Source organism: Alosa pseudoharengus, unplaced genomic scaffold, assembly GCF_046254945.1.
Source record: "Alosa pseudoharengus isolate Yale_2024_CS ecotype anadromous, Long Island Sound unplaced genomic scaffold, YU_APseudo_1.1 YU_APseudo_1.1_scf_20, whole genome shotgun sequence".
NCBI classification, from domain to species: Eukaryota; Metazoa; Chordata; class Actinopteri; order Clupeiformes; family Clupeidae; genus Alosa; species Alosa pseudoharengus.
The window spans coordinates 29,538,255-29,556,698 of NW_027468664.1; the positions used below are offsets into that span (position 1 = coordinate 29,538,255).

Here is an 18,444-nt window from a genome sequence, read left to right on the forward strand (position 1 = left end):
AAATGAAACGTAGGCCTACATGATGCAGATTCTGTGAACAGCACCAAGGTGTTATGCATATAATAGATGAACCAGTAAACGACAACTTCGTAACATACAGTCTTAGACAACTCAAGACACCACTTGTCAATACTGATTTGAGTTGTTGACATACTCAAGGTGTTATGTTTGTTGGTTGTGACCAGTAGCGACCACAACTGCTCCGTGTGGCGTATGCGCATCACGCACATTTCCTGCACGTTTTCAGTGCGCATGAGCAGTCTAATCTGTTTGGCGGAACAGGTCACGAACTCTGACCCGCCCCGAAGCTCAACTGGACACAATCATCAATTTACTCAAAAATTCGCGGTGGAAGACAAAACGATAGCTGCCATATCGGTAAGCAACATGTTTTGCGATCTCAAGATAAATGCATAATCTGGGGTCATGCTGGCTGTTGGAGTTAGGTAGCCAAAGGTAAAAGTGCACTGCTAACCAAGAAGTAGCTAATGCTAGCATGTTCGCTAAGTAGCTAGCTAATTCGGGCATAGACACTGCTTCTTTCGAAAAGAATGCTCCATCTTAATAGCAGTTGATTGCATAGAACTATAAAACTAAAGGCATTATCGTAGGATGCATGCAACAACTAGGAGTTAAAACGCTTGATATATTCAGGATTGCCAGTGTTCCAGTGTACTAGCCAGCTAACAACACCATTTAGCTAGTTAGCCAGTAACGTATCCACTAACGCCACGACAAAGTATGCACTCCTCGATTGAGGAAATGTTGCTGCTTACTAACTCAAGGACTCCTCAACATAGCCCCAAACACGCCACTGGAGTGTTAATGAAACCATTCGAATGCATTTTATAATAATCTTGTTAATGAATGCGCTATTCCGGCTCGGCCGCTGACGACTGCCTTCTTGCGCGTTAACCCTTCAGTGATGACCTTTCACCCGACAAGGAAATGCACGTTCTTTATCTTCCGTATCATGGGTTGTTTGTATTTATGTCTGTGTTACCCATATAAGTTAACAGTGAAGACTTAATTGACCCTTTTGATCTTGAATTCGTGTGTTGACTCCACAGAAATCGACATAGTCATGCATACAGTGCGTACTGTATGTCTGAATGGAGGTAACGGGTAAACTTAAATGTTCGAGCTCATCCATGCAGTCGGCTTTGGATATCGCAGCTGTAAGAGCACGTTGAATTATGAATGACGCTCACTTACGCACGGATGAAAGTCACTGGCAGTGAATGGCTTTTTTTTGCGCGCGTGTTTGTGTTGCAAATTGCTATTGTGTCTGTCGAAGCGTTCTGTTTTCCCAAACGTGTCTGTGACCAATGTTTGTGTGTCACAGCTCGTCTGCATCGGATGGAGTGTAGTGTTTAGAGTACTACACAGGGGACATCATGGAGGGACAATCTCCCAGAATGCAGCTGGTGTCTGCTGAGGGTGGTCTGGAGCAGAGAATACAGGTACTAACAGACCACAAGCACAATCCTGAGAGTTCAGTTAAACCCCTCCAATGTCACACCACATTCCTCTTCCTACTACCCTCCTGTGTCTGTCACTTGTCTTCATTATATTGATGTTAACAGATATAAATGTATGCACGCATATAAATATATAGTCAAGAGACACAGAAGTTCAAGAGGCACTTGTGTAATACACAGAACATAAATCATGTCACCTACAGTGTCTTTTTTTATGAGAGTATATTTATGTTGGTATCATTCATACATTAGTTAATCAATTCAGTCTCATTCTCTCTCTCTCTTTCTCTCTCTCTCTGTCGCTTCTCTCAGATTGTGACTGCGTATGACCAGTCTAACTCTGGCAAGCCACAGTATATCCTAGCCAACGTTGACAACTCCAACTTGGAGAAGCTCATTTTGACCAATTCGGAGGGGACCTCAGGAAAGGTCATTCTGGCATCAGCTGATGCGGCAGCAGCTGTCAATCACCTGCTCATGGCTTCACCTGACCTGGCTGGACAGCAGATCCAGGTGAGTCCCACAACCCAGACGGAAGGCGAAGACGACAATAGCCTCTCAATCATTTAATCAGTAGTCGTTCGATTATCTGTCAGGTCTTGTAACTTACACATATTTCAAATAAACACAGGAGAGATGTAAAATTCCTTGTGCTATAGACCCTTTCAAGAGACTTCCATTATCAGCTTCATAGTTGGCCCCACGAGGCTGCCGTTTTAACATTCCATATGTTATCTTTATGCAGAGGAAGTTGATTGGGAACCAAATAGAATGTTCAAGCATTGTTTTTGTTTTTAATGTTGAAAGGGTCTATAGGTAGGGGCAGAGCCATATAAAGGTAGAGTTGCGACAACTCCATTGACGCTAATGTTCCATGTTTTTTCCAACAATGGCAGCTAATGGAAGCCTCAAATAGTTCCCGGAAGTTAACAATTATTATACCATGGTCTAGGTTGAAAAGGGTGTCGTTTAAAAAGTGATATACTACACCTATAAAAAGACATTCCGTTCGAATTGCCTGATGACAGTTCTAAATCACTGTGCTGGCTCAAACGCTAGTTGGTAACCAAGGCAGCATTGTCAACAATCAACTTATCAACATTCCACAGCGTTGCGATAAACAGCTAAAAAAACTAACGATTTTAGCTCTAAAACTCATTTAGTATTAATAATTGATTTCATATGTATTTATTTTGTAAGTGACCATGGTATAAACGGGATAATGCCCTTCGATGTGTCCATTATCAGAAATAAATGGACTTCGGGGAAGCAACCGTCCTCCGCTTCGCGTCGGACAGTTCACGCCTCCGCGTCGTCCATTTATTTCTGATAATGGACACCTCGTCGGGCATTATCCCTTACATAATAGCAGCAGTGCAGTTACAGCAGTATAGACTGTTTGTAGCCAACATTTCAGACTCAGATTTACATTCCTTTGCCTCATCCGAATAATAATAATAATAATAACAGTAATAGTAGTAAAGTAATAGTAGGCTATCAATAGCCTAATTATAATAATAAACGATTTATGTATCGACTATGACTTTTCTGCTGCTCAGTCTTTATCAGTTCCTCATCAAATAAATTAAAAGAGGCTAAAAGCCCAATAAATGTGCCACACGTAATAGCCGAATATAAGATAACCCTTGCCTATCCCATTTCAATTAGGCAGCACTACACCACCACGAACAAGCTGTCATTAAGTTTTTGCGTTTAGTAGGCCTACAATGACGTGACGTTTCTTGGGCATTTAGCTTCACCATCATGTCAAGTTGTAACGTATGCGCAATGCTCATCAATGCTCAAGGCTATGGATTTAAGTGGCTTAAAGGCAGCAAAAGTGGGATATAGTGCAACTGCTTCCCCAAAACAATTCCTCCATAACTGTGTATTTAATTGTTTGATATGTGGATAACTTTCAGTGGACTAAACAAAAGGTAAAGATTTTGTTATCACAAGGCTAGCTGGTTCGTTATATGGCGAAGCATATAGCCAACTTTGTTTGCAGCAGTGAAGCTGTGTTTGTTGTTAACATTGTTGGTAACTGTCAGGGAATTTAACCCCAACATATAGATACAAGAACCACAACACGTAGTATGGCTTTGCCCACAAACTCTGGTACCAAGAGGAGAGCCTGCTAATGTAAGGAAGAATTCCTCACACCATCAGTCTCTGACTCTGCAGCCTAAAAGCTGTGTCTTTTATTGTACAGATGCACACAGAAAATAGGAAGCAAGACATAGCGACTTTATCTATCTATCTATCTATCTATCTATCTATCTATCTATCTATCTATCTATCTATCTATCTATCTCACCCACACACACACAGCCAGGGTGCAGTTCCTGTCTGTCTGGGTGCACACTTAACTTGTACTCTCTGTTCTTAGAACTCAGCACAACAACATTTAACTTGAACTCTCTGTTCTTAGAACTCAGGACAACAATATTTCTGCTTACACAAATGGTTATTATACAATGATAATAATAATTTCCTTACAGTGACGTAAACGTTTCTTCAGTTAGGAGCAGTAGCCTACTGTTTTTTTTTATTTTTTATGTTGCATTCATTTTCATTGGCAAAAGCTAGCCTAATATGCATGAGAACCTATATATTAACACAGCAGGCACTAGCCCAGTGAAGGATCGTGTAAACCCCATCTCCAGAAACCAGTTTCAAACCAAGCTTGCGCTGATATGATGCATGATCACTGATCAAATTGCTATTTTCTGACAGGATGAGCACAACCATGCAGGTTCTCTGAATCTCAAGCTCTTTAGCCTAGCATCTTAATGCTGTATCCACAGCACGGTGAATGACAAACGGTGACAAAATGCTGTTGTTTATGAGTTCATAGCCTGGTTATTTATCAAGGACTATATCACGTTTTATATGTTATTATAATCACTCGCATTGCATTACTATGGGGTTACTGTATAGGTAATGCTACGGTTAACTTAACATGCCCACCATTACACTGGAGAGATGTTAGAAAACTTTTAAACTTTTTTTTTATTCTCCCGAGACGCTACTTAAGGTAGTTCGCTCATTATCTCAGATCAGTGAAAAACTACCAGAGAAAACGTTGGGGAGAAAACTCAAACAAGTTAATGTTAGACTAGCTGTGTTACAGTTTCTCGTTGCAAAATTAAAATCTCAATGCACTTTTGTAGGCTACACGCAGTCTCAAAAACACTGTTTACAGCTCTTGAGTCACGTACTAGGTCATTTTTTTTATAACGATAATTTAGATAGGCCTAGGCTACACTTATGGGGTGCTATTGTGTTATCTAAAGAATCTCCCGTCTTGGTTTTGTACGGAAATTAATATTAAGTGACACATACGTAAAAGGGAGAAAAAAAAGGGCACCGATATTTAGCAGGCTACGGTCTGGAATTTAATTTAATATTGTTGTAATGGTAGGATAACTACACAGTTTACACAATAATTACACTGTGTTATAAATATTGTATGCATATATCAATGCATTTATTGTCTGTCAATTACCCAAAATTGTGGCTCTGTCTCTCATTGAACAGTAGCTTATTTAATGCATTCAAATCCATTGTCAATCACTTCCGGGAACTTTTTGAAGTTTACATGAACCACGTGACCTTAACGAATTTTGAACACCCATTGTCACAACTCTACCTTTATATGGCTCTGGGTAGGGGTATTCATAGGTGTTTTATTGAATTAGGCCTGGCCCACTAAAATGTATACATAACTAAACAGTCAAGTGGAGTTCCATATAGTGAGACCTCATTCACAGAGGAACGACGTCTGTCTCTGCCACCCGTACGCTCAGGGCAATCCAAACTTTTCTCATCTGTTGTTCCCCGTTGGTGGAACGCACTACCAGTTCCTACCAGAGCAGGAGCGTCCCTCTCTACCTACCCAGCTCTTCAGAGAGCATCTCCACGTAGCACTACCTACAACTAGACTTGCTAATTCTAGCACTTACCACCTGACTAGAACTGACACTTGACTGTAGATAGATAGATAGATAGATAGATAGATAGATAGATACTTTATTGATCCCCAAGGGGAAATTCAAGTATGTATAGAAGTAGCACTCACTGCTGCACTAACTTGTCGTTATTGTACTCTGTCTTGATTGTTTCCCTTGTTGGGAGTCGCTTAGGGTTTAAAAAACATCAGCCAGATGTCATATAAAATAATGTAATATTCTACATTGCGCAACTGCAATGAATGTATTGAAGTAGAAAATACTGATGAGGTTGTCTGTTCCCCAGTTTGTGACAGACAACTCCGAGCAGAATTCCAAGCCTGTCGTGGAGTACTGTGTTGTGTGTGGAGACAAGGCCACAGGTAACACACATAGATACACATTAAAATATTTAATTAAATATTTATCGCATCCACATAAACACACATACATGTTCATAAACCAATACACAATAATACACAATTCAAAATGATTTATGTACATGCTTAGTTCTGCCTTTCTTCCTCCTCTCTCTCGCACTCTGTCTCTCTCTGTCTTTCTCTCTTGCTCTCCTTACCTCCCTTTCTCTCTCTCTGCCTCCCTCCCTCCCTCCCTCTCTCCCTCTCTCCTTCCCCCTCTCTCCCAGGTCGTCATTACGGCGCGGTCAGCTGTGAAGGCTGTAAGGGCTTCTTCAAGCGCAGCATCAGGAAGAACCTGGTCTACTCGTGCAGGGGCAGCGGCGACTGCGTCATCAACAAGCACCACCGCAACCGCTGCCAGTACTGCCGACTGCAGCGCTGCATCTCCTTCGGCATGAAGCAGGACTGTAAGTGAGGCACGCACACACACATAAATACACACACACACACACACTGACTGTGTTATCAGCAAGAACCACTGCAACCGATGCCAGTACTGCCGACTGCAACGCTGCATCTCCTGCATTCAGCACACATACACACACACACACACACACACACACCATCAACAAACACCATGGCAAACACTGCCAGTATAGCAGACTGCAGCTCTGCAGTACTGCTGCAAACACACAGACTGCAGGGTACGGATTCACGCATGTAAATGTGCACTCACGGTCATGCACACTGATGTGCTGGAGTCTTTCTCATTAATATTTAATGTGTGCTGCAAGCCTTTCCTTCATACTCCACCAGACTCAAGACCTCAGCCTCTAAAATTCAAATTGGTTCACTGTAATACACACAAACACACAGATTCATGCATAGTAACCTCAGAACCTTCCCACACACAATCTAGTCTGACTAGTCTGAGTGGTGGTTGTGTGTGTTTGTGTGTGCAGCGGTGCAGTGTGAAAGGAAGCCAGTGGATGTGTCCAGGGAGAAACCTGCCAACTGTGCCGCCTCTACACAGAAGATCTACATCCGCAAGAACCTGTGCAGCCCCCTGGCAGCCCTGCCCACCTTTGAGTACGAAAAACAGAACAAGTACGTGTGTGTGAGTGTGAGAGAGAGAGAGATGAGAGAGAAATCTTGTGTGGCTCCTGTATGTGAGTGTCTGACGGCTCTAAGTAACAGCATGTTCTCTCTCCAGATCCTCCAGCTTACTGCTGAATATACAGCAGTCCATGTCCAAACTGGACAACAACATTCTCATCTCTACCTCCCCAGACAGGGTATGCACCAATACACATACACACACACATACACACACACACATACTCACTCACTTACACACACTAACACACACTACTCTCAGCCCATGTATCCATGACCAAAGTGCAATCTAATGGACATGCAAGCATTATTGCTAGTAGACTAGTGAGGCTTCATACTCTCAGTAATAGGATGGAGCTTGGTGGTCTAGATACCACCAAGTCCTATACTCATATTATAATGACACTAGTTTGTGCTTATTCTTCTGATGTTTATTATTTATAATATAAATGTTATATTGTATTTCAGAGTGACAGTTGCCAAGGAGATCTGGGTACGCTGGCTAATGTTGTGACATCGTTGGCCCACCTCAATGAGCGCAAAGAAATGAGTGACAGTAACACTGACCAATACGGAGTGGAGACCATGAGTAATGGGGATGACTCAATCGCAGACGAACACACCCAATCAGACGAACACAACTCTAATGACCTCAGCCGGTGAGGATGAATATTCATTTAAAACACACACACAGACACACAAAAACACAACTTAAACAGTCAGTCCATTCTTCAACTCTCCAACAGACAAATACATACACAATCCCAAACACTCTGTCAACGCTTTTCATTTTTTATTTTTGTGTGTGTATGTGTTCCCATTTGATCTACTTGTGAAATTGTTCATTTGAACTGTGTGTGTATGCGTCCTGCCTGTCTTTGACTCTCTCTGTGTGTGTGTGTGTGTGTGTGTGTGTGTGTGTCCATCAGGGCGTTTGACACCCTGGCTAAAGTGCTGCGCTCAGAACAGCGTGGCGAGGAGATGGGGGTCGATGCCAACATGGCGGGCGCGGATGAGTCGGGCACCCTGCTGGACCTGCAGGGTCCACTCCTGTCTGACTGCCACATCCCTTTCAAGGTGAGACCGCCCCGCATGGAAATACCCAGCATGCACTGGTTGACAGAAAAAAAAATGTTTACTGTTCATTTAAATGTAATTTTTAGAGACTTGAGCACTTTGACATCTAACTACCTATAGTCTACCTATAGTCAGTCTGCTAAAATTGAAGTGTGTTTGTTTGTTAGTAATGCGCGCGCGCGTGTGTGTGTGTGTGTGTGTGTGTGTGTGTGTGTGTGTGTGTGTGTGTGTGTGTGTGTGTGTGTGTGTGTGTGTGTGTGTGTGTGTGTGTGTGTGTGTGTGTGTGTGTGTGTGTGTGTGTGTGTGTGTGTGTGTGTGTGTGTGTGTGTGTGTGTGTGTGTGTGTGTGTGTGTGTGTGTGTGTGTGTGTGTGTAGCTAATGATGCCGCTCCCTGTGCCTGAGTTTCTGACTGTGAACTACATCTGTGAGTCTGCGTCTCGTCTCCTCTTCCTGTCTATGCACTGGGCACGCTCCATACCAGCCTTCCAGGCCCTGGGGTGAGTCTCTGTCTCTCTCACACACACACACACACACACACATACACAGAGGATACACACATACACTATCAGTCAAAAGTTTGGTCACAGCTACTCATTTATACAAATAAGTAGCTGTGTCCAAACTTTTGACTGGTAGTGTACATGCTGCACATGGGACACACACACACACACACACACACTCACACAGGACACACATACATTAACAACCACACCACACGATACTTGAACCACACCACACATGGGATGCTTAGCCTTTAATTTCTTTCTTTCTCTCTCTCTCTCTCTCTCTCTCTCTGGTGATAGAATATGCTTGATAATCTGTACTTCATTTGCTTACTTGATATGTATGTATTTGTACACACATTTTAGGTTTGTGATGTTTCAATAAAGTAATGTTAAATATCCTCCCCTCTCTCCCGACACGCTTAGCTCAGAGAATGGCATCATGTTGATGAAGGCGTGTTGGAATGAGCTCTTTGCTCTGAGTCTGGCGCAGTGTTCCGACGTCATGGACGTCTCCTCCGTCCTCACCACCATCGTCCAGCACTTAGAGACCAACCTCAGTGAAGGTGTGTGTGTGTGTGTGTGTGTGTGTGTTTGTGTGTGTGTGTGTGTGTGTGTGTGTGTGTAAATGCAGGAATGCACTCCTTGAGTTGAACGTCTTTGAAACTCAGAGGAAGGCTTAATGAAGGCTTAAAGGAATTATCTGGAGTAAAATGCACTTTAGATCAATTTACGGATGATTGGGAGTAAATATGTTGAGTTGACATCAAAATCATGTGATTCGGATGTGTTTTGAGAAAGTTCGATTTTACCGTTTTTAGTCAAAACTCGTTAGCCTGGAAGTGACCAGGGCATGTCATTTCGCCGCTACAAAACGCTATTTTTATACCTCTTCTACAGTTCCAAACAACATTCCACTTACGTGGTAGTGAGGAGAGGGCCTCTAAAGCCAAACCGAAGTATCCAGAGGTCTTTATGTGGTAGGATAGAGAGTCCAGAATGAATTTCATCAAGCCAGTACCTTTCCGGAAATGTTGCTGCTGCAGCTGGCATCTTTAGGGAAAAGTCCGTAGGAGTCGATTGCCGAGTGTGGAGTAACACACTCTGGAAATTCACAATTTCGTCGCCGTTAAAAAAAAAAAAAAAAAAAACATAGTCCAGTATTTCTTTCGAAATTGAAATGAAGTTGTATGCAACAGCAAACCCTAGCTTACTAACAGGTTGGAATTTTGAAATGTCACGTGACGTGATGTCGTGCAACGACGTGATGCAATCGACTCCTACGGACTTTCCCCTAAAGATGCCAGCTGCAGCAGCAACATTTCCGGAAAGGTACTGGCTTGATGAAATTCATTCTGGACTCTCTATCCGACCACATAAAGACCTCGGGATACTTCGGTTTGGCTTTAGGGACCCTCTACTCACTACCACGTAAGTGTAATGTTGGTTGGAACTGTAGAAGAGGTATAAAAATAGCGTTTTGTAGCGGCGAAATGACATGCCCTGGTCACTTCCAGGCTAACGAGTTTTGACTAAAAACGGTAAAATCAAACTTTCTCAAAACACATCCGAATGACATGATTTTGATGTCAACTCAACGTATGTACTCATCATCCGTAAATTGATAGTGCATTTTACTCCGGATAATTCCTTTAATGGGGAAAATTAGGAAAATTGTTTTTTGTATGACTAGGGAGATATGTAGTCTATATATAATTAAGTGTTTGTGTGTGCAGAAAAGCTTTCTGCGGAGCGTGTGAAGGAGGTGATGGAGCACATCTGGAGGCTTCAAGAGTTTTGCAACAGCATGAACAAAGTGGAGCCGGACGCACAAGAGTACGCCTACCTCAAAGCCATCACGCTCTTCAGCCCTGGTGAGGAACAAAGTGTGTGTGTTGTCGTGTCAGATATTCAGACTCGGGCCAGAAATTAAGGCCAAATATCTTGCCCACAACGTAACAAAAATACACCATTTGAAGTGCTGAAGTCAAAAACATAAACCAGAAGAGTTCTGTGCAATATTCCTTTAATGTCTACAGGCTATAGCGCAAAGCCTGAGTGGACCGCAAGATCGCACTCCCGAACAATTGTCGAACACAAAAACATAAGCTCTATTTCCAGTATGTGTCTGTGTATGTCTGTCTGTGGACGTGTGCATGTGCACACATATGTCCCTGCCTATACCCATATATAAGAGAGAGAATGCATGTGACAACTACAAAGGAAGTACGAAGACTGTACATCAAAATAGACCTAATTCAGGCACTCGTCATAATGAAGGATCCTATTTTAATACATATTTCTTAATTAAGCTTTGGTTGCGTTGCATCTTTGTTTTCAGATCACGCAGGTGTGGACTGCTTTGCTCACATTGAGAGCTTCCAGGAGAAGGCCTATATGGAGCTACAGGACTACATCACAAGGGAGTACCCAGATGACACATACCGGTGAGACACACACACTCTGCATCTTTACCAACCACCATGGCCCAGGTTTAGAGATTGTTACAGTTCGCATGCAAACCAAATACTTTCGTGTGCATAACGGAAACTTTCTCATGGTCACTATAAACTCAAAACCCCATATAGTCTAGGTCCTGGGAAAGATTTGTAGGCACTTCATTTATGCGGAGAATATCTCAACTGTTATAGACTAATATGACCCCATTGAACAACGTGGGATGTGTGCCAAAATCGCTACCCGGGACAAAAGTCCTGAAAATTACCACAATAGGTGACACTATTATCACATTATAGGTGAATGGGACTTTTTTTTCCCTTTATAGATATTCTCATAAACTTCTACCAGTTTAATCTTCATATTGAGAGAAATACTTTTTGTATTACACTTTGTCTTAAAAATAAAATAAAATATGCAAATTAGCCAATATCTCATTAAATATGCATACATAAACTCTTCAAGCTACATATTTTCTAAGGTGATCACAATGTTATTCAATTACCATGTGGTGTAAGAATTCTGGTTTGATACTTTTTAATTGTGTTTCTGTAGATGTTACCAATGTAATGTAGCTGTAGAAATGTAATATAACTGCTATTATCATTGGAATGTTAACTTAAAGTGAAACATACAGAACAACAGGTTTATTCCCTGTGTTGCAAGGTAAAACTTTCAACTTTTTCTCAACAGAGTCCAGGTATGGAGATTATAATGAGAACTCATTCAGTGATAGGATTTTTACAACTATTGCCTCCCTTACATTTGCAGTACTTGCAGCAATGGATACCAGCTGACAGGGACATCCATTCTTGTGTGCACATGCCACACAAGCAGGGATCTGGTAAACCTTCAGGTTTTGAGATTACAATCTCAGGGACTAATAAACTCCCCTTTCTTACAAAACCATAAGCATCTGCATTTAAGATCGAGGTGGCGTCTTTAAATGGTGCTTGGACCCAAAGTTGCTGTTGATAATAGGCTAGGCTATAGCAGTGTTTCTCAAACTTTTTTCAGACGAAGGACCACTTAACCAATAAAAAAGAAACGCACGGACCACCTAGCTAAAAAAAGATGAGACCTACTTCAACAGTAGCCTATATTAGCCTACACAATAGGCCTACTCACTGAACCACCTTGCTTATTGTCTTTACACTTTGCTTATTGTGTCAGAGGATTCATACGATTTAAACTGGCATATCTTACATAGAAAGTGTTGCAGAACTTTTTGGATTTACATACAAGTTGGTTCAATATTGCAAACAACTCATCTATATTATATTTTACCACGTCTGCTCGCGGACCACTTGGGATAGCTTGCAGACCACCAGTGGTCCCCAGACCACACTTTGAGAAACACTGGGCTATAGGTATATGTTTTCTTGCATTAGTTGAGGTTCAAGCGGTCCTCTCAAAGTCCATCTTAAGGGCATGACTATCAAACGGAGCAATGCGCAGGTTGTCAAATGTCTCCATGTCTGTTGATGGTTTGAGACATTTAACCAAGAATGTTTCCACCATTTGTATTGCACTCTCTGTTACAGTGATGGTCAAAAGTGTTGGCACCCATGCTAAAGTTGACTGAAAAGAGGAATATAAAATCATCTTTTGGAAATTGATCTTAATGCCTTAAGTGAAAAATGAGGAAATATCTTTAAGGACACCAATTTTCTTAGTGAATGAATAATGTATCATAAATAAACTAGAAAAGCATTTCCTGAAGGAAATACAGTGCATGAAAATGCAAAAAATATGATGTAAAATATCATACAGAGTAAAAACAAACTATATTGGTTGCTAGGTAGATGAGGTTTAATATAGTTGGAGTGACTGAACAGTTAAATAGGTGGATAGTTTATATGGTTAAATGATTTGCTTGGTACATAAGGTTTAATATAGTTGGAATGATAGAACGGTTAAATAGGTGGATAATACTTAACTTAGTTAACTTAGCTAATGTTTTCAGCAATGCTAATGTTTGTTAGCAATGCTAACATGCTAACTATGCTAACCATGTGACTTAGCTAACTTAGCTAATCATTTTTAACAGTTTTGCTAAAAATGTTAACTAGCATGCTAACTAGCATGCTAACATGCTAGCATGCTAACTATGCTAACCATGTGACTTAGCTAACTTAGCTAATCATTTTTAGTAGTTTTGCAAAAAATGCTAACTAGCATGCTAACATGCTAGCATGCTAACTATGCTAACCATGTGACTTAGCTAACTTAGCTAATCATTTTTAGCAGTTTTATAAAAAATGCTAACTAGCATGCTAACATGTTAGCATGCTAACTATGCTAACCATGTGACTTAGCTAACCTAGCTAATCATTTTTAGCAATTTTGCAAAAAATGCTAACTAGCATGCTAACATGTTAGCATGCTAACTATGCTAACCATGTGACTTAGCTAACCTAGCTAATCATTTTTAGCAATTTTGCAAAAAATGCTAACTAGCATGCTAACATGTTAGCATGCTAACTATGCTAACCATGTGACTTAGCTAACTTAGCTAATCATTTTTAGCAGTTTTGCTAAAAATGCTAACTAGCATGCTAACATGCTAGCATGCTAACATGCTAACTATGCTAACCATGCTAACTAGCTACAGTGGGTAGGAGTCATAGTTGATGACAAGTAACAGTTACAATGGCTGAACAGTTAAAAAGTTCAGTAGTTTAAAGGGTTAAATTGTTTAACAGTGAAATATTGTAGTGAGGACTTTTATTTTGAAACAGTTTTTGGCAGAGGAAGCAGTTGAACAGGATGTGTAGTCTTAATAGGGCCAGTTTGTATGCTTAAAGCCTGAGACTGGCAGTTGAAACAGGTGGCCCGAACACCTGCCATAGGATTCTAATTGCTTAACGGCCGTATTGTGATGTCATAATCATAATGTTAAGTCAATGGGGAAATTTTGATTAGTTTTTAATTAATAGTTTAAAAAGTATAAAAGTTACAAAGTTGAAAAATACAAAGCTCACATGTCCTAAGTAAGACCTACGTAACATAGTTTGAATGAAGTTTCTACGTTAAACGGTTGAAGCTGCATTAGCTGCGTTAGAAGAAGAATAATAATAATAATAATAAAATGCCTTGGAATAACAGTACAGTGCATTTTCATGCACTGTAATAAATGTTCTTCCTTAAAATACAGGGGTCATAAGTATTGCCACCCCTATGTTAAATTCCCATAGAGACAGGCACATTTTTATTTTTAAAGGCCAGTTATTTCATGGATCCAGAATACTGTGCATCCTGATAAAGTTACCTTGGCCTTTGGAATTAAAATAGCCCCACATCATCACATACCCTTCACCATACCTAGAGATTGGCATGGTGTTATTTCAGTTAGCCTATTAGCTGGTTTGATTTGCATTGAGCTCAATGAGCATCTAAAACTGATACAAATTCATTATAATTATTTAAATACACAAAATTACAACTCATATGATAATGACATGTAATAAGTGTACACAGCAACACAAAGAATAAAGAGTAGATTTCCTTACTTTTCTTGATCTCACAAGTCATCTTGCTTGACAGCCATGTGCTCTGCTATGATCTCAGGTCACTATGGCTGCCAAGTAAACTTTTGTTGAAAAAAAAAGTTGTGGTGATGACTAGGGTTGCAAAATTCCGGGAATTTTCAAAGTTGGAAACTTTCCATGGGAATTAACGGGAATATATGGAAATTAAAGGGAATAAACGGGAAATAATGGGAATAAACTGGGAATTTTTAATATGGCAAGTTAGTCTATAACAGGGAACTTAAATGTAGTGGACAAAACCCCATTTTGCAGCATAATATTAGTTAAAACAACCTGATTTAATGCAATTTCAGTCAAATTTCTACCCTGCACATACGTCAATCCCATGCACACAGCAATCAGCATAGGCTACTAGACATAAAGGAAACCTATGGTGTGTTCATGTCCATGGGGAAAATAAATTCCCAGTGAAAATGTCATCTCATGTGGAAATAACTGGTGTGAAACTGGGGGAAGTTTGCAAACAGAGTTGCCCAGTTATTGGCTTATGTTCACTTTTGTCCTCATTCAAATGGGTGTATGTCATTTTGCATAAACTGCAATGGGACGATTAATCTGTCTGATTAAGCTTGACAATTTATATATAACTTAAATAATCTATAAGGTTTGGTTGGGGTGGTATGTTGTGTCATTATATATTTTTTTATTTGTTTTACCATTTTCTGGGATTCTAACTGAACAAACTGATAGTCAGTTAATGTTCCAACCAATCAGATTTTGTTGGTGAGTGGCATGGTGTATCTTAGGCAGTTCAGTGGTTTCAGTGTTGCTAGCTTAGCACGCTAGTAAACCATAGGCAGATAATGGGATTCCCGCTAGCATGGTAGCTAGCTTTGTATGCCAAGCTAAGCGAAAATACGAACAAACAAATCATATTGCTTATTACGGAACAAAATGTTAATGTTTGTATATGAAACAGTATGAATTCCCAGTTAATTCCCATTAATTCCCATAATTTCCTTTAATTCCATGTAAATTTCCAATTTGGAATATTCCCAAAATTCCCCAGCTTAAATTCCCATGGAAAGTTTCCGGGAAGTTTCCGGAAATTTACCGGAAATGTTCCGCCCCTTTGCAACCCTAGTGATGACAGCAATATTAAGAACAGATAGGAAATGTAAGCTTTTAAAGTTTAGGTTAATAAATAACTGGCAATTCCTGTTTGTTGCTAGTTGTAGGCTATGCAATTGGTTGACTGTTTTTTTGCCATTTTCTTTATATCAAATAAGAATGCTTACACTATGACCTTACAATCATGGTCATTGTGAACATTGTGATCACCTCAGAAAATCTATAGCTTCAAGGGTTTATGTAGCCTGGCTAGCGCCACCACTTCTCAATGAGACGTGGTCTGGGAACCAAACGTTCATTTTCTCGTATTTGAAAAAAATGCCCAGATCCGTTTATTGGGTGCCACGGATGTCTATCAAATGCGTCTGTGCATAGCTCATCATCGTCTTGCTTTCCCCCCTGTTCTGTGATTGGTTCCCTATCTGAGGCAAAAATTAGGGCGGTAGTTTCCAGGCTGCCTTAGCAGCGTGAATCAAATCGCGCGCAAGGCAGCATGGGAACACCCAGGCTAGGGTTTATGTACGCATATTTAATGAGATATTGGCTAATTTGCATATTTTATTTTATTTTTAAGACAAAGTGTAATACAAAAAGTATTTCTCTTAATATGAAGATTAAACTGGTAGAAGTTTTTAAGGAAAAAAAAAAGTCCCATTCACCTATAATGTGATAATAGTGTCACCTATTGTGGTAATTTTCAGAACTTTCGTCCCGGGTAGCGATTTTGGCACACATCCCACGTTGTTCAATGGGGTCATATTAGTCTATAACAGTTGAGATATTCTCCGCTAAATGAAGTGCATACAAATCTTTCCCAGGACCTCCCAGGGACATGGACATATTTTATAATTACTATTGCTTTACGTTTCTTGGGCATACTTTATCAAGCACACCAGAAAGTTTCTGGTGTGCAAGCAAAACTTTCTCATGCTTACCATGTCCCTTTAGGGGCTATGCAGATTATGCAAAAGATATTTTGCAGTGCCTTAGTTGTTAGAGCAAGATGTATGAGCGTTATAGATTTGAAGCCTTCGACACCATGGAAAGTATTTGTATGTCTGTAAAATAGTAATCGCACCACGCATGTTTGAATGTCATTTTTGATGCTGCTGAAATGCTAAATGCTTTTTAACTTAAATGTTTGTCGGTGTGTGTGTGTGTGTCAGGTTGTCAAGGTTGCTTCTGCGGCTGCCCGCGTTGCGTCTGATGAGCGCGTGTGTGACTGAGGAGCTCTTCTTCACCGGCCTCATCGGTAACGTTCAGATCGACAGCATCATCCCCTACATCCTCAAGATGGAGTCCACCGACTACAACAGCCAGCCAGTCGGCGCCAGCGAATAAACCTGCCAACCCGCCAATCAGGACGAGTGAATTACCCTAGCCAACCAATCAGGGTGGACAGGGAACCCCAGCTAGCCTATAAGGCCAAGCGATTAACTCCAGTCAAACAATCTGGACATGCTTTAGGGGTTTGCAGACATATAAAGCTTTGGGGATTGAGATCCCTACTCTGTGGTCTCCACAGAACAAGATAAGCATGTTTGATGTTCTGTTCAGAATGTTGTATGGCTTAAGCTGGTTAATACAAGTGTCCCAGATCAACTTCATTAAGATGGACAGTTTTCATCCCCCAAACAGAAATGTACACAGGCATGCACGACCAGGTGCAAAGTTCGAGGAATGATGAGACCTTACAATACAGACGTGGATTGTCTTTGTTATACTTTTGTTTTCTTTGTTTCATGTGGCATTGTGGTCTTTGTATAATGGGATGAGAAGAAGAAGCATTTTCTGTAGGTTTTTCTCATCATGCTTTCAGTGCAGGCATCAGTTTCTTGGCTGATAATTAGTTATGTTAATGTATGGATGGAGATTAATTATTCTTTATCCCTTTATCTGCAAAACTGTGCTCTATCAATTGACAGTACTGTGTACTGTTGTGTAAATATTATATGTATGTACATAAAAGAAATGTCAAAAGTGTATTTTGTAGTCCTCATTTGTGTCATACACCAGTGGTTCTTAACACTGGGGCTCACCAAACATCGGAGGGTTGCAAAATTATTTTTAGACCAACTATTTTAAAAACTGGGATCTTCAGTAGCCCTAGATGTAGGCTTCCAATTCAGTTTTTACATAATGTTCCTCAGAAAGTATACGCAGTTATACTTTCAGTTATACATTGGATGAGTGCTAGTTATCCTTTGGATGTAATAAATCATGGTGTTGATAGCCTACCTATGAGAGAAAACATGTTCTGCCTCTGCTTCCAATACCCATCTCGCAACATTTCGAAACCGGTTGGAGAGAAGGGTTCGCGAGACTTGGCCCATGTTTTTTGGAGGGTCGTCAGACTGTCGTACACTAGGACCTATGGTCGTAAACATAGACATAATATACATAGACGCCGCATTGGCTGCTGGAAACAAGAAATGCGGCCGCCAACTTGGACCTGTCATACTCCTCATTGCGTTGCAGCAGAAAACACAAGATGACAGCACTGTGCAGCATGTTCCTGCTCAAATCGGCGGACCATACTCGGGGGATTTACTTTTCACAAGTAAGATTTAACATTACCGTACTATTGTTTTTTTTTTTTGTATTTTCGAACAATGTGGCCAGTATCATAGCTACATGTATGACCTTTGCAGCAAAAAAAAACCGCGTGAAAATCTGTTCAATATTCAGTGAGATATGATTAATTAAGTGCGCTGACAGCTCATCGAACCGGCCAAACAGATTACACTGAGTGGAGTGAATGACCGGTCCAAGATGGCGGCTCCAAATCTCGTCAGCGCTAGTAGGGAGTAGCGGTCGATGCGGCGTCTATAGTATATTATGTCTATGGTCGTACAGGCACGACGACAACACTGTTAGGG

The 18,444-nt window shown here is 40.7% G+C and overlaps 1 protein-coding gene across 3 annotated transcripts; it reads left to right on the top strand.

The window, feature by feature from the left end:
* Nucleotides 1–235: 235 nt before the first annotated feature.
* On the top strand, nucleotides 236–17,539 carry nr2c1 (nuclear receptor subfamily 2, group C, member 1). Of its 3 annotated transcripts, none has more exons than XM_076297039.1 (14): nucleotides 236–378; nucleotides 1,346–1,463; nucleotides 1,794–1,994; nucleotides 5,739–5,814; nucleotides 6,078–6,257; nucleotides 6,753–6,897; nucleotides 7,004–7,085; nucleotides 7,375–7,565; nucleotides 7,836–7,983; nucleotides 8,359–8,480; nucleotides 8,913–9,052; nucleotides 10,223–10,360; nucleotides 10,828–10,933; nucleotides 16,732–17,539. In XM_076297039.1, the coding sequence occupies exons 2-14, from the start codon at nucleotides 1,398–1,400 to the stop codon at nucleotides 16,904–16,906; spliced, it is 1,770 nt and encodes a 589-aa protein (XP_076153154.1). In that variant the 5' UTR covers nucleotides 236–378; nucleotides 1,346–1,397; the 3' UTR covers nucleotides 16,907–17,539. The 3 variants fall into 3 exon arrangements, with proteins under 3 accessions (XP_076153154.1, XP_076153155.1, XP_076153156.1); XM_076297040.1 differs by lacking the exon at nucleotides 236–378 and adding an exon at nucleotides 442–1,178; XM_076297041.1 differs by lacking the exon at nucleotides 236–378 and adding an exon at nucleotides 442–1,118.
* Nucleotides 17,540–18,444: the final 905 nt, after the last annotated feature.

Bases quoted from the DNA above. Each gene is read 5' to 3' on its own strand.
- nr2c1 (XM_076297039.1), top strand. From the start codon at position 1,398: ATGGAGGGACAATCTCCCAGAATGCAGCTGGTGTCTGCTGAGGGTGGT. The intron at 6,898-7,003 runs GTACGTGTGTGT...TTCTCTCTCCAG, and splicing joins GAGTACGAAAAACAGAACAA to ATCCTCCAGCTTACTGCTGA. The intron at 10,361-10,827 runs GTGAGGAACAAA...CTTTGTTTTCAG, and splicing joins CATCACGCTCTTCAGCCCTG to ATCACGCAGGTGTGGACTGC.